This window comes from Oncorhynchus mykiss, chromosome 11 (genome assembly GCF_057628025.1).
Source record: "Oncorhynchus mykiss isolate SJ-2025 chromosome 11, ASM5762802v1, whole genome shotgun sequence".
Lineage (NCBI taxonomy): Eukaryota > Metazoa > Chordata > Actinopteri > Salmoniformes > Salmonidae > Oncorhynchus > Oncorhynchus mykiss.
Genome location: NC_143032.1, coordinates 17,524,960 through 17,541,409, shown reverse-complemented (window position 1 = coordinate 17,541,409; position 16,450 = coordinate 17,524,960). Strand labels below are relative to the sequence as shown.

General features: G+C 42.9%; 1 protein-coding gene across 1 annotated transcript; it reads left to right on the top strand.

Moving 5' to 3' along the window:
• The first annotated feature begins 235 nt into the window (after positions 1–235).
• Positions 236–16,270, top strand: cul1b (cullin 1b). Its single transcript, XM_036935086.2, has 22 exons — positions 236–618; positions 4,614–4,945; positions 5,248–5,422; positions 5,625–5,792; positions 5,915–5,965; positions 6,175–6,265; positions 6,412–6,575; positions 6,751–6,913; positions 7,092–7,222; positions 8,961–9,068; positions 9,182–9,288; positions 9,371–9,419; positions 9,537–9,668; positions 9,805–9,922; positions 10,021–10,097; positions 13,776–13,894; positions 13,976–14,081; positions 14,204–14,251; positions 14,740–14,822; positions 14,929–15,034; positions 15,126–15,239; positions 15,422–16,270. Exons 2-22 carry the CDS (start codon positions 4,806–4,808, stop codon positions 15,500–15,502), a joined length of 2,331 nt encoding a protein of 776 aa, XP_036790981.1. The 5' UTR covers positions 236–618; positions 4,614–4,805; the 3' UTR covers positions 15,503–16,270.
• The last annotated feature ends 180 nt before the right edge of the window (positions 16,271–16,450 follow it).

Genomic DNA, 16,450 nt, shown 5'->3' with positions numbered 1-16,450 from the left:
TATGTTTGGGGTGTTGGGTGGCTCTACAGTATTTACCATAATTGAGTTATGGTATATAAAGCTTATTTGTTTACCATTTGATTTCTTGGCTTAGTTTATAAACTAACGTAATTGTAATAAATCCGGTTGTGTCAATTAAATAAAAGTGTGACTCATTGGTTGGTTGTGTTTCTTCTTCAAACAAATATCCACAATTTAATTTATTTTATATTTGTCTGATGCGCATGTGTTTGGATTTTGCCATTTTAGTTGTCACCAGTTACCACAGCCACAGTGTAATAAACCCCGCCTATTTCTACCAATTGAAACCTAACCACATTACTAACCTTATGCCTAACCCGAACATTAAATTAAGACCAAAAATCGTATTTTTGTTTTTAGACATTTTTACGATATAGGCCATTTTGACGTTGACGCTGTGGTAACCCACTCACCGTGTCATCATCATCATCATCATTTCATTTCACTAGGAGATCTTAGCGCTGCTACATCATCTTGAGACAACTGCGAAACGAAGGAAATCCATCTCAGTCAAGAACCGAGTAAAGGAGGCGCCGATAGCTAGATTCCTGAACCTGTATTTCTCTATTGCTGGGGCAAATAAACGGTTCAGAAATGGTAAGAATAGCTTATTATTCTATTGTCTAAGTGCCATGAAGCTTTTATTTGAGCTAGTTAATTAGCTATCCTCTAGCTAGCTCGTTGTGGGTAGCCGCGCAAGCAGGAGATGTTTTGGCGAATAATCCTGACTCATTGAACAGGGTGCCATTTTAATTTATCGGAAATTATGGTTTTAACCTCATATTTAGTTAAGAAAATATTGTCTGGCTCGTCATAACATTATCAAAATAGTGAAAAAACATGAATTAGACCGACGCCCGGTGACGGCTAGCTATTGGGTCCAACAATGGGAGCTACGCTGTTTAGAAAACTAACCTAGCTAGCTAACGGCTGACTTAGCTGCGTCAGCTAACGTTAGATACGTTATCCTAACCTAGCAATGGTGATGTTACTTTAGCTAGCCCATGAATGTGTTGATTTAGCGAACAAGTAACTTATACCAACAATAACTAGCAAACTTGAAAAAGTCACCGTGTTACCATATGTGCTCAAATGTTTTGCCATTAAATAACGTTAGTGAGTTAACGTTAAGTTAGTTTGCTGGCCAACAACAGTTCATGACACAAACTAGTCTGGCTAAATGCTGTTGGCAAACATGTCTGTAATTTGGTCTGTATTTAGTTATGACAATACAGATGAGATCGAAGGCAAGCTGCTTTTGGGCCTCTGTAATATTGACGATATTGCCCGCTAATGTACTTTGAGCAAATTAAAACTAACGTTATTTATTTAGCCATAAATACTCTGTCCAACCGAAGTACTGCAGTCTTTAGCCTCTTCTGGCTCTGTCACTAAACTACACTCATTTGGTCTGAGTATCACAACAAACAATTATTTCTGCTCTGTCAAGGCAGAGTGGTAAGTGAGGGAAAGACAGTGTGTCAATGGAACAGTCGTCTTTTAGGTCATGTAGGCCTAGTTAGTGTTTGGTTTCAAGTGGGACAGAAATCTGACCCTGCCTGCCTCACACTCACCACCCCAGTAATGGCTTCCCCCACCAATCACTAACTACCCCATGGTGGTTAGTAGGAAACAACCTCTTCCTACAGGCTCTGTGCTTCCCTGACTTCCTCTGAGGCAGAACTGCTCTGCTCTACTCTTGTAGGAAATAGAGCAGCTTGACATCTCTTGTTTTACCTTTATTTAACTAGGCAAGTCAGTTAAGAACACATTGTTATTTACAATGAAGGCCTACCGGGGAACAGTGGGTTAACTGCCTTGTTCAGGGGCAGAACGACAGATGTTTGTTTACCTTGTCAGCTCTGGGATTCAATCCAGCAACCTTTTGGTTACTGGCCCAACACTCTAATCACTAGGCTACCTGCAGCCCCGTTCTGTTCCTCTGAGTCAGTCAGCAAAGTGCCTGTTTGATACAGCCTGAGGAAACCTGGACGCTAGACGTGTGTGTGCAAGGCTGAACACCCCCTCCCCGCCTTTACCTTAGATGACCTGTGTCTGTTTAACATGTGAGAGGCGTGCTGACTGCTGAGAGCTGTGACTATAAAATCAATCCTGGTGTGCGTGCGCACTAGCCTTTCAAATGCTGAGCTGAGTGAGAATCAAAAGCTGTATACACTAATGAAATGGCCTGCCTTATTGCCCCAAAACACACCTTGCACTCCAAGCTAGAAAGCAAATAAATGGTTCCCAATACACTATGATTTGACTACAGGATTGCATGTTCCCGAGGCATAGCTTTTGCGTTATCTGATACACAGCATCTCTGTTCTGTGAATGAATCACTCTTTCATGGTTAGAGCATTGGGCCAGTAACCAAAAAGTTGCTGCTTCGAATACCCGAGCCGACAAGGTGAAAATGTGCCCATGAGCAAGGCACATGGCCCTAATTTGCTTCAAGGGTGCCGTACTATTATGGCTGAACCTATAAAACAACTCATTTCACTGCACCTATCCGGTGTATGTGGCAATGAAACATTTATTCATACATTTTTTTTTGCTTGTGGCAGATGACACCTAAGGTTTACCTTTTTACATTTTCATTTTTTTTAAATGTGTCATTTAGCAGACGCTCTTATCAAGAGCGATTTACAGTAAGTAGTGAGTGCATACATTTTCATACTGGTCCCCCTGCAGGAGTCAAACCCACAACCCTGGCGTTGCAAGCGCCATGTTCTACCAACTCAGCCACACGGGACCTCTAGGCATTGGGTTTGTTAAATCTGTAGTCAATAAGGAAGTAGGGTCATCTTCTCTCGCTGAGAAGGCCTGATTGGGTCGAAGGCTAGCGAGGTGGTTTAGCTCTTTCTGTTTTATTACATTGTTGGTGTGTGTTAATGTATATGTAGGCTATTAGGTAGGGCCAGGAAGATATCGGTATCACTATCTTTTGGCAAAAATGAAAACATGAAGCAGAACAAACTATTTGGTCCTTTAAAAACCTGCTGTATGTAAAATATTGTGTGCTATAATACATGTGACTCTGGATGATGTTTGTTACCAACATTAGGGTTGTTTTCTATAGAAGTTAAATCTGCTTTGTTTTGTTTCCGTGCCATGATACTAACGAGTATCGCGATACTGGTATCGTCCCGGGCCCTAGTAAGGTTCAGTGACTCTGGCCAGGACACAGTGACTGAGGTAGCCTAATGAGATTTACTGGACTGCTTTCCCACGACCACAGCTCTCTCTTCCCTGACTCATGGTTTCTCACGGTTGCATTGTGTTGTTAGTGTATAATTTCCTGCAGAAAGGCCCAATTGGATTAGCTAGATATTTAAACATTAGCCTTACTGTTAGTGTAAGCAGTTGTAGGGTTGGTGAACCTTATTCGGATCACCATTAGCTGACGCCATTAGAAAAGTTACGTTACTGTTCTTGTCATGTGTTGACACGCTAGTCTAGCACAGATGTTAGTTCCTATTAGCAATCAGCCCTGAGGGGTATACTACAATAACAGTTCAGTGAGTTAGCCAGCTAACTTCTCTAAATGTTCTGAAACAACTTAGTATTTTATTTTTTATAGATGCACTTGAAATGGGCATGGTCACTGACTCAACAACCAAAAACACATATCTGAGTTTAGCTTTCTTAATGAACCAAAAAAGCAATAGGTATTTTGGTTGTTTATCAAAGTTAGCTGCCTAACTCATTTAACCTCCTTTGTAGTATACCCCCTGGGGTCTTTCCTAGAAACAGCACATGATGGGGTCATGAAATTTGCAGTAGAGGAACATGATGACGTTGATGTGCCAGAGTTTCAGGTTTCACAACTAACTGTGAGGAAATCACTGTCATGGCCTCCATGTTCACAGCATGGACATCCTGTAAATTACTCACTCACCCCCCTTCTGTCTTTATTGAAGTTTTTAAGACTCCTGCCATCATGTGTACACACACAGATACTTACACACACACACCGTAAACAAGTGACCACTGCTACTGGTGTGTCTAAATATAACATGGGAGAACTAGGCCTATCCACCAATCTAGTGCTGGTCATAAGCACAAACACACACAAACTGCTTGTCAACAGTGTCAGGAAGTAAATAGTGTTCAGGTTGCAACACAAACAAACATCCTCAGCCTTGGGCCTAAATGATGGTAAATGACCAGAGATGGAGACAAGGCTGGCTGTCCTCTGCTATATATAGACCCTCTGCCTGGCTGTCAACAACAATGAGCCTCACTTCCCTTCTCTCTCTTCATATCTTTGTAAATTTGAGAGGGACATTGTTGATGTTGCCATTTCCTGGTCTCCTGGCTAATCAGGGTTTATATTACATAGCGATGTATCTGACTGTAATCAATGTCTTTGGACTGTGGAGAGCTCCTCTCATGTTGAATGTACTGCGGTTTCTGTCACAGTATTCGAGGCCAGTCTGCCTGGCAGAGGACTGGGAAGGAAGTAGCCTGGCCCTAAAGTGGACTAATCTGTCATTAGCTAGCTGTAATCACGTAGTTCATAGTTCAGCTGCTAGAAAGAACAGCAACCATCGTTAGTAACCACTGTTTTCTCTCTCTTATTCCTCCAGGTCTTGTGGTGAGGTGTTGCTGGCATAAGGCTGTGAGGAGGAGCAACTGACGACAGAGCCAAACTTACTGACACGCACTCACCAGCCTCCCATGGACGGCACACTCTGAGACAACACTTGAGAGGAGAGAAACAACAGGAGTGGGAGCAGAGGAGAGAAGAAGGAGCTGAGGAGAGCAGGGGGGACGTGACGATGTCGTCCAACAGGGGCCAGAACCCACATGGGTTGAAGCAGATCGGGCTGGACCAGATCTGGGATGACCTGAGGGCTGGCATCCACCAGGTGTACACACGGCAGAGCATGGCAAAGTCACGCTACATGGAGCTCTACACGTATCCCACACGCCAAGTGGGGGGGGGGGGGTGGAATTTAAGGGGTTATTAGGTTGGTAAGGCTGCTGTGATTTCCCTTTTGAAGGGTGTTTAAGGTTTATATGGCCTACTTCCCAAAGTGGAAGCTCACAGCAGTATGCAGTGTATATTGCAGTGTCATTATGGTGTTGTGTTCATGGGTGTGTCCTAGTGGTGCAATACTTACTGATGGGCTAGGTCACATCACATGTAGAGGTCAGAGTCCTGCTGCCATAGACCTGATACCACCACAGTGTTTCTGTCTTAACTCCCCTGCCTGTCAGCCATGTGTATAACTACTGTACCAGCGTGCACCAGTCCAGTCAAGGCCGGGGATCTGCCGTCCCCAACAAGCCCTCCAAGAAGAGCAGTACTCCTGGGGGGGCCCAGTTCGTAGGCCTGGAACTCTACAAGAGACTCAAGGAGTTCCTCAAGAACTACCTGACCAGTCTGCTCATGGTGAGTGGTATAGTGACATGAGGATTCCATCCTCTCCTGACCCGCTGGCACTTTGATGACCATTCACAGGTCTAATGTGTGTTTGGATACAAGGAAAATATGGTGCCAATTCCACCTATCATTTTTTACTATTTTTCTTGAACTGTACCTTATTTTGTTTGACCAATGCATCTTCCATCTCCCCCTCTACTCTCTCTCCCAGGATGGTGAGGACCTGATGGATGAGTGTGTGTTGAAGTTCTACACACAGCAGTGGGAGGACTACCGGTTCTCCAGTAAGGTGCTGAATGGGATCTGTGCTTACCTCAACAGGCACTGGGTCAGACGTGAATGTGACGAGGGACGCAAGGGCATCTACGAGATCTACTCGGTGAGAGGAAGGAAGGAAGGGGGGGGGTGTCTTTGTGTCAATGTTCAACTGTAAAAGATGAGTGAATTATGACATTAGTTTATCCTCTCTCCTCCATTTATCCCTCATGCCCTCTTCTGTAGTTGGCGTTGGTAACGTGGAGGGAGTGTCTATTCAGACCCCTAAACAAACAGGTGGGTATGATGATGATGTCACATCTGACTGACACAACACACGCACGGTAAATAGAATCACCAACCACGTCAGTTCAGTGTGTTTCACTGTGTCGTTCTATGTGTAACTGGTGTAGCGATGGAAAGAGCTGGCATCTTATTCTAATACGGCAAACAACGTAATTCATACATTCATTGACTTTACATCGCTCGCTCTCTCTCTCTCTCAGGTAACGAATGCGGTCCTGAAGCTGATCGAGAAGGAGAGGAATGGGGAGACCATCAACACCAGACTCATCAGTGGTGTGGTGCAGTCCTACGGTACAACACACCTCAAACCAATCCACTTCAAGTTTTCACTTAGACACGCATTTATAAAATATCATCACATTCCAGCACATCACTGAATTCTCTCTTATAGAATTCAGAAGTCTCAGACTTGACTGTGTGTGTGTTGTCTCCTATAGTGGAGCTGGGGCTGAATGAGGAGGATGCGTTTGCTAAGGGTCCTACGCTGTCAGTGTATAAAGAATACTTTGAGTGCCAGTTCCTCACGGACACCGAACGCTTCTACACACGAGAGAGCACCGAGTTCCTCCAACAGAACCCTGTTACCGAGTACATGAAGAAGGTGAGGATGGAGGGGATGAAAAAGAGGGTGGGGGTAACAGCAGTGACGGGTGTAGCTCCATGAAAGCACCAGGAAGTTAACCTTGTGAGTAGGCCGAGGCCCTTCTGCTACAGAAACAGAGGCGTTAGCTCCATGAAAGCACCAGGAAGTTAACCTTGTGTTTCTGTGTGTGTAGGCCGAGGCCCGTCTGCTAGAGGAACAGAGGCGTGTACAGGTGTACCTCCATGAGTCCACTCAGGATGAGCTGGCCAGGCGGTGTGAACAGGTGCTCATAGAGAAACACCTGGAGATCTTCCACACAGAGTTCCAGAATCTACTGGATGCTGACAAGAACCAAGGTAGGGAATGATGTAGGGGGGTTTTCAGCTGCTCAACCCACAAAATGGAAAATACAATAGAGAATAAGTATAAGGAGTTATATATGCCTTGCTGTTATGAGTGCCTGTGTTCTTAGACAAAAGTTGTGTGTACTCAGTCTCATTCTCTCTCCTCTTTCTCTTTTCCTCCCTCCCTCAGATCTAGGTCGGATGTATAACTTGGTGTCTCGTATAACGGATGGCCTAGGAGAGCTAAAGAAACTCCTAGAAACACACATCCACAACCAGGGCCTGGCCGCTATAGAGAAATGTGGAGAGGCCGCTCTCAACGTATGTACACACACACACACATTTATTTATTTATATATTTATTTATATATATACAGTGCCTTGCGAAAGTATTCGGCCCCCTTGAACTTTGCGACCTTTTGCCACATTTCAGGCTTCAAACATAAAGATATAAAACTGTATTTTTTTGTGAAGAATCAACAACAATTGGGACACAATCATGAAGTGGAACGACATTTATTGGATATTTCAAACTTTTTTAACAAATCAAAAACTGAAAAATTGGGCGTGCAAAATTATTCAGCCCCCTTAAGTTAATACTTTGTAGCGCCACCTTTTGCTGCGATTACAGCTGTAAGTCGCTTGGGGTATGTCTCTATCAGTTTTGCACATCGAGAGACTGAATTTTTTTCCCATTCCTCCTTGCAAAACAGCTCGAGCTCAGTGAGGTTGGATGGAGAGCATTTGTGAACAGCAGTTTTCAGTTCTTTCCACAGATTCTCGATTGGATTCAGGTCTGGACTTTGACTTGGCCATTCTAACACCTGGATATGTTTTGAACCATTCCATTGAAGATTTTGCTTTATGTTTTGGATCATTGTCTTGTTGGAAGACAAATCTCCGTCCCAGTCTCAGGTCTTTTGCAGACTCCATCAGGTTTTCTTCCAGAATGGTCCTGTATTTGGCTCCATCCATCTTCCCATCAATTTTAACCATCTTCCCTGTCCCTGCTGAAGAAAAGCAGGCCCAAACCATGATGCTGCCACTACCATGTTTGACAGTGGGGATGGTGTGTTCAGCTGTGTTGCTTTTACGCCAAACATAACGTTTTGCATTGTTGCCAAAAAGTTCAATTTTGGTTTCATCTGACCAGAGCACCTTCTTCCACATGTTTGGTGTGTCTCCCAGGTGGCTTTTGGCAAACTTTAAACAACACTTTTTATGGATATCTTTAAGAAATGGCTTTCTTCTTGCCACTCTTCCATAAAGGCCAGATTTGTGCAATATACGACTGATTGTTGTCCTATGGACAGAGTCTCCCACCTCAGCTGTAGATCTCTGCAGTTCATCCAGAGTGATCATGGGCCTCTTGGCTGCATCTCTGATCAGTCTTCTCCTTGTATGAGCTGAAAGTTTAGAGGGACGGCCAGGTCTTGGTAGATTTGCAGTGGTCTGATACTCCTTCCATTTCAATATTATCGCTTGCACAGTGCTCCTTGGGATGTTTAAAGCTTGGGAAATATTTTTGTATCCAAATCCGGCTTTAAACTTCTTCACAACAGTATCTCGGACCTGCCTGGTGTGTTCCTTGTTCTTCATGATGCTCTCTGCGCTTTTAACAGACCTCTGAGACTATCACAGTGCAGGTATGGAGACTTGATTACACACAGGTGGATTGTATTTATCATCATTAGTCATTTAGGTCAACATTGGATCATTCAGAGATCCTCACTGAACTTCTGGAGAGAGTTTGCTGCACTGAAAGTAAAGGGGCTGAATAATTTTGCACGCCCAATTTTTCAGTTTTTGATTTGTTAAAAAAGTTTGAAATATCCAATAAATGTCGTTCCACTTCATGATTGTGTCCCACTTGTTGTTGATTCTTCACAAAAAAATACAGTTTTATATCTTTATGTTTGAAGCCTGAAATGTGGCAAAAGGTCGCAAAGTTCAAGGGGGCCGAATACTTTCGCAAGGCACTGTACATATTTATTTTTTATTTATATAAATATATTTCTTTATTTGTATGTATATATGTGTGTGTGTTTGTCCCTCCTAGGACCCTAAGGTGTATGTCCAGACCACACTGAACGTCCATAAGAAGTACAACGCTCTGGTCATGTCTGCCTTCAACAATGACGCTGGCTTCGTAGCTGCTCTAGACAAGGTGCACTCTAGTTTTTTTCTAAACAACTTTTTTTCTCCTTGGAAAAAAAACAATGTGGTAAGGATTCCTATATAAATGCCCAGAACTGATGTTGTAGCGCCTTCTCTCTCCAGGCGTGTGGTCGTTTCATCAACAACAACACGGTCACTAAGATGGCCCAGTCCTCCAGCAAATCACCTGAACTACTGGCTAGATACTGTGACTCTCTGCTCAAGAAGAGGTGGGTAATCTACTGTATGGCGCTGGGGCTATTGTCTGTCTCTGATGTATCTAAACATTCACTGTGTTCTGTTGTTCTCCAGTTCTAAGAACCCAGAAGAGGCAGAGTTGGAGGACACACTCAACCAAGTGGTGAGGACCTTCTCTTTGTTCATAAACCTTTTGACTTTCTCTTCAAAACTAATTTAAGTTACCAACTGTTTCAACCTCCTATCTCAATAAACCTTTCATATGTTGCTCATCCCTCAGATGGTGGTGTTTAAGTATATAGAGGACAAGGATGTGTTCCAGAAGTTCTATGCTAAGATGCTGGCTAAACGCCTCGTCCACCAGAACAGTGCTAGCGACGACGCAGAGGCTAGCATGATCTCCAAACTCAAGGTCTGTACCATATATATATATATATATACATATATATATATACGCATTTATCCAATCTCACACAGACTGATCACCCCAAGGAATGTAAAAGAAAATATGTAATTTTGAAAGTATTGTGACTTTCTCTCTCCCTTAGCAAGCGTGTGGCTTTGAGTACACATCTAAACTACAGAGGATGTTCCAGGACATCGGAGTCAGCAAAGACCTCAACGAACAGTTCAAGAAACACCTGACCAACTCTGAACCTCTCGACTGTAAGCACCTGTTGGTTTGTCTAATAAACCTAATACTTCTGTTTACTGGTATTTGTTGTAAATGTGTTTGCAATGCTAAATAATAAGGTGTGTTACAGTGGACTTCAGTATCCAAGTGTTGAGTTCCGGGTCCTGGCCGTTCCAGCAATCATGCACCTTCGCTCTGCCCTCCGAGGTGAGACTCAACTCAATACCAATTCAACCTTGTAACAATACACACATCCCTCCTGTAACTCCAACACAACTCAATACAACAAAAAATACACTCCCCAACACATTTATGGACAGTGAAGTGAACTTTTAATTTGGCTCTATACTCCAGCATTTTGGATTTGAGATCAAATGTTTTATGAGGCGATAGTACTGAATGTCGCCTTTTATTCTGAGGGTATTTCCATACGTATCTGTTTTAGAAATGAAAGGACGTCATCTAGTCCCACCATTTGAAAGTGACAAGTAAATTCAGCAAAAAAATAAATGTCAACTGTTTATTTTCAGCAAACTAAACATGTGTAACTATTTGTATGAACATAGTCTTATGAAAAAGTTTGGACACCCCTCTGAGGCTGCATAATAATTTACTCTGTCGTCACAGAAAATGATCATAGTGGCATGCCATTCATTTTCTAATAAAAGCTGAGTACTGGGGTATTGTCCAGACAAAGATTTTTAGTGTAGCAATATTAAGTTGTATGAAATTAAATCAGATGTGAAAAATAGGCTATGCAAAAATGTGGGCACCCTTGTCATTCTGTTGATTTGAATACCTGTAACTACTTAGCACTGATTAATTGGAACACACAATTGGTTTGGTGAGCTCATTAAGCCTTGGACTTCATAGACAAGTGCATCCAATCATGAGAAAAGGTATTTAAGGTGGCCAATTGCAAGTTGTTGTTCTCTTTGACTCTCCTCTGAAGAGTGGCAACATGGGGGCCTCAAAACAACTCTCAAATGACCTGAAAACAAAGATTGTTCAACATTATGGTTTAGAGGAAGGCTACAAAAAGCTATTGGAGAGATTTAAGCTGTCAGTGTCCACTGTGAGGAAGAAATGGAAGGCCATAGGCACAGTTCTTGTTAAGGCCAGAAGTGGCAGGCCACATAAAATATCGGAGAGGCAAAAGCGAAGGATGGTGAGAACGGTCAAAAACAGCCCACAGACCACCTCCAAAGACCTACAACATCATCTTGCTGCAGATGGTGTCACTGTGCATCGTTCAACAATTCAGAGCACTTTGCACAAGGAGAAGCTGTATGGGAGAGTGATGCGGAAGAAGCCTTTTCTGCACACACGCCACAGAGTCGTTTGAGGTATGCAAACGCACATTTGGACAAGCCAGCTTCATTTTGGAATAAGGTGCTGTGGACTGATGAAACAAAGATTGAGCTATTTGGTCATAACAAGGGACGTTATGTATGGCGGCAAAAGAACACAGCGTTCCAAGAAAAACACTTGCTACCCACAGTACAATTTGGTGGGGGTTCCATCATGCTGTGGGGCTGTGTGGCCAGTGCCGGTACTGGGAATCTTGTTAAGTTGAGGGTCTCATGGATTCCACTCAATATCAGCAGATTCTTGGGAATAATGTTATGCCGGGGCTGGATATTTCAACAAGACAACGACCCAAAACACTGCTCAAATTCTACCTGGGCATTTATGCAGAGGAACAAGTACAATGTTCTGGAATGGCCATCCCAGTCCCCAGACCTGAATATCGTTGAGAATCTGTGGGATGATTTGAAGCGGGCTGTCCATGCTCGGCAACCATCAAACCTAACTGAACTGGAGATGTTTTGTAAGGAGGAATGGTCCAAAATACCTTCATCCAGAATCCAGACACTCATTAGAGGCTTATGGGAAGCGTCTAGAGGCTGTTATTTTAGCAAAAGGAGGCTCTACTAAATATGGATGTGATTTTTCTATTGGGGTGCCCAAATTTCTGCACCGGTCTAATTTTGTTTTGATGCATATTGCACATTTTCTATTAATCCAATAAACCTCATTTCACTACTGAGATATTACTGTGTCCATCAGTTATTTGATAGATCGAAATGAAATAGCTGATCCAAACACCCAATTATTTATAAATGGAAATTGACAGGGAAATTGCCCAAACTTTTTCATATGACTAACAAGATTCAACAACTGAGACATGAACTGAACAAGTTACACAAACATGTGACTAACATAAATGGAATAATGTGTCCCTGAACAGGGGGGGGGGTCAGTATCTGGTGTGGCCACCAGCTGCATTAAGTACTGCAGTGCATCTCCTCCTCATGGACTGCACCAGATCTTGCTGTGAGATGTTACCCCACTCTTCCACCAAGGCACCTGCAAGTTCCCGTAGATTTCTGGGGGGAATGGCCCTAGTCCTCACCCTCCGATTCAACAGGTCTCAGACGTGCTCAATGGGATTGAGATCCGTGCTCTTTGCTGGCTATGGCAGAACACTGACATTCCTGTCTTGCACAGAACGAGCAATAATCATGCACAGAATCATGCACAGAACGAGCAATATAGCTGGTGTCATTGTCATGTCAGGATGAGCCTGCAGGGAGGGTACCACATGAGGAAGGAGGATGTCTTCCCTGTAATGCACAGTGTTGAGATTGCCTGCAATGACAACATGCTCAGTCCAATGATGCTGTGACACACCACCCCAGACCGTGACGGACCCTCCACCTCCAAATCGATCCTGCTCCAGAGTACAGGCCTCGGCGTAACGCTCATTCCTTTGACGATAAACGCCGAATCCGACCATCACCCCTGGTGAGACAAAACCGCGACTCGTTGTTGAAGAGCACTTTTTGCCAGTCCTGTCTTGTCCTGCGATGGTGGGTTTCTGGCCATGGTGGGTTTCTGGATGATCAGCTGTCCGTCCTGTCTCCCTGTAGCGCTGTCTTAGGCGTCCCACAGTACGGACATAGCAATTTATTGCCCTAGCCACATCTGCAGTCCTCATGCCTCCTTGCAGCATGCCTAAGGCACGTTCACGCAGATGAGCAGGGACCCTGGGCATCTTTCTTTTGGTGTTTTTCAGAGACAGTAGAAAGGCCTCTCTTAGTGTCCTATGTTTTCATAACTGTGACCTTAAATGACTACCGTCTGTAAGCTGTTAGTGTCTTAATGACCGTTCCTCAGTTGAATGTTCATTAATTGTTTATGGTTCATTGAACAAGCATGGGAAACAGTGTTTAAACCCTTTACAGTGAAGATCTGTGAAGTTAATTCGTAAAAATCCAAATATCTTTGAAAGACAGGGTCCTGAAAAAGGGACGTTTTCTTTTTTTGCTGAGTTTATTTGGACAAATTCACTTGTGTATTACATTTAGTCTAAAGTTTGGTATTTGCTCCCATATTCCTAGCACACAATCACTTTTATTGTAAATAATAATATAATGTTTCTGAACACTTCTAAATGAATATGGATGCTACCATGATTACGGATGATCATGAATATATCGTGAATAATGAGTGAGAAAGTTACAGATGCATAAACATCATGTCCTCAAAACACGCTAACCTCTCACCATAACCAATAACAGGGGTGGTAAATGTTTTTGGGGGGTATGATATTTATGCCTCTAGCTTTCTCACTCCAAATGCTTATGACTCCTTCAAATGGATGAACTAGATGCATGAAGTGCTTTCATTTCAAAACGGTAAAACATTGTATTAAAAAAAAATGTCCATAAATAAAATGACATTCTGTAGCGTCACGTCATATAAAACACTTGATCTCATATCCAAATGATAGAGTATATAGAAACCAATTAAAAGTTTTAGCTTCACTGACCAAATGCGTAAGGGAGAGTAGACCTAATGCATGAACCTCTCATCCTCCAGTTGGAACGTAGCTACCAGCGGTTCACAGCATTCTACGGCAGCAGACACAGCGGTCGGAAACTCACCTGGCTCTACCACCTATCTAAAGGAGAGCTGGTTACCAACTGCTTTAAAAACAGGTACAGAGTTGGTACAAGGTCACTTCTCACTAGAATCTGGAGATGTATGTCATCACATATTTAATTCAATGTATGTTCCAGGTACACACTGCAGGCCTCTACCTTCCAGATGGCTATCCTGCTGCAGTACAACACAGAGGACCTGTACTCCGTACAACAACTCACTGACAGCACACAGATCAAAACCGTGAGTTATGCTGGTACTGTGCTCTAAATGTATTAAATGTTTTTAAATGACCCCTGATGAGATTAGCACATTTTGTATTTCACTGGCTGTGAATATTGTTTTTACCATTTTGTTGTTTTTAGGACATTCTGGTTCAAGTGTTGCAGATCTTGTTGAAATCCAAATTGCTGGTAAGTGCAAGTCAAGTAGAACGTGTTGTATACAATGATAGTCCGTTCACTAGAGGGCTCTGGACTCTGCAGTATAAAAGCCTACACGCTGATGGAAAGTAGTGACTCAAATCAAATGTTATTGGTCACATACGCATGGTTAGCAGATGATAATGTGAGTGTACCGAAATGCTTGTGCTTCTAGTTCCGACAGTGTAGTAATATCTAACAAATTCACAACGACTACCTTATACACAAATGTAAGGGGATGGAATATGTACATATAAATATATGGATGGCCGTGCGGCATAGGCAAGATGGTATAAAATACAGTATATACATACGAGATGAGTAATGTAGGATATGTAAACATTATTAAAGTGACTAGTGATACCATTATTAAAGTGGCCAGTGATTTGAGTCTGTTGGTAGCAGCCTCTCTGTTAGTGATGGCTGTTTAACAGTCTTGAGATGGAAGCTGTTTTTCAGTCTCGCGGTCTGTGTGTCAGGTCCTGGAGGATGAGAATGCTAACATAGACGAAGTGGAGTTCAAACCAGAAACCCTGATCAAACTCTTCCTGGGATACAAGAAGTAAGTCCGCTCTCTGTTTCTCCTTTTGTGTTGTCTGGTTCTTGTGCGTTTTCTGTCTAAGCATAGGTTTAATCCTTACAAAAATGTTTGTTGTTCATGTCTCCAGTAAGAAGCTGCGTGTGAACATTAACGTTCCTATGAAGACTGAACAGAAACAGGAGCAGGAGACCACACACAAGAACATAGAGGAGGACCGCAAGCTCCTCATACAGGTGTGTTCCCGACCGCATATACATGTTTGTTGAAACTCCTGTACTGAATTTCTCTTTCAGTGTGTATCACTAAGTATTATGAACTGTGTAGGCTGCCATAGTGAGGATAATGAAGATGAGGAAGGTTCTGAAACACCAGCAGCTCCTGGCTGAAGTCCTAAACCAGCTCTCGTCCCGCTTCAAACCCAGAGTCCCTGTCATTAAGGTAACACACACTCACCTGTCCCAGTCATTAAGGTAACACACACTCTTACCTGTCGCAATACATTTTCAAAGGACTCCCACACATTGCACCAACTGTAATATTTTTGTCTTAAAGTACATATTTTTCACCCCCTTTCCCTCTCTGCCCCCTTTTTCTCTGCTACCCTTGTCTCTCCTCTGTAGAAGTGTATAGACATCCTGATAGAGAAGGAGTATCTGGAGAGAGTGGATGGAGAGAAAGACACGTACAGCTACCTGGCTTAACCAGCTCCCTTCCCTCTTATTTTTGTCTCTTTTTTTTTTATGTCCGAGTAATAAAGTGTGGTTCTTCTGACTGGCAGATGTGTGTGTGCTCAGTGGGACATATACACATGGACACACTATCTTGTTTTGATATGCAAATATGATCAGACCCCCCCCCCCCTCCAACCAGAGAGCTGTGTCCATAGTTACTGCATGCAACTGCCTCCCTGCTAGCCTGGTCTCAGATTGATATCCTACGAAGCAGGTTTGAGGAGTTAGCGAGGTAACTTTGGTCAACTGAGTTCAACTCAGGCTAAGCGGTCATACGAAAGGGGCTCACCTTTTAGCTAGGTACATTTATATGGCAATGAATCCTTCAAGAACTACCCTGCTCTGAGGCAGGCTAACTCAACTTACCTTGAATTAAATGACTGGGCCTTGAGTTGAGAACCAATGAAATCAGATTCCCTCACCAACCCCTACATTTCAGGAAGATGACTGATATTTGATGAATCAAATGTGTTATGTTAAAATCACATTACATATTTTAGTCATGTCAGAATGCATTTTAAACTTAACGCAATGTAACTTTTGTATGACTTAATACAAAATAAGTGTGTGTATATAAGAGGGAGGGAGGGGGTGCTTGTGCATTGATAAGCACACCAAAGCAGGCATTAATTAATTAAAGACAGCCCTTCTGAAAGCATTTCACACCGCAGTCTGCTGAATTTGCAAGATACATTTTCATGCATTCTGATTTCGACACAAATTAAAATGTTAAACTGAGTCGCCCATGGATTGATTTTTGTCTCATTTGAGTTCGCCGTGTGACATGCACGCGCAGTTACAAGCCTGCTGGAGTTAGCCGCAGACAAGACATTTTGACCGTTGTGGTGTAAGGATGAAGCTGGTTAGTTTTAGAAAACTCAGAGTAGATCCAGCTTGCTTCGTAGGATACTCAGGTGT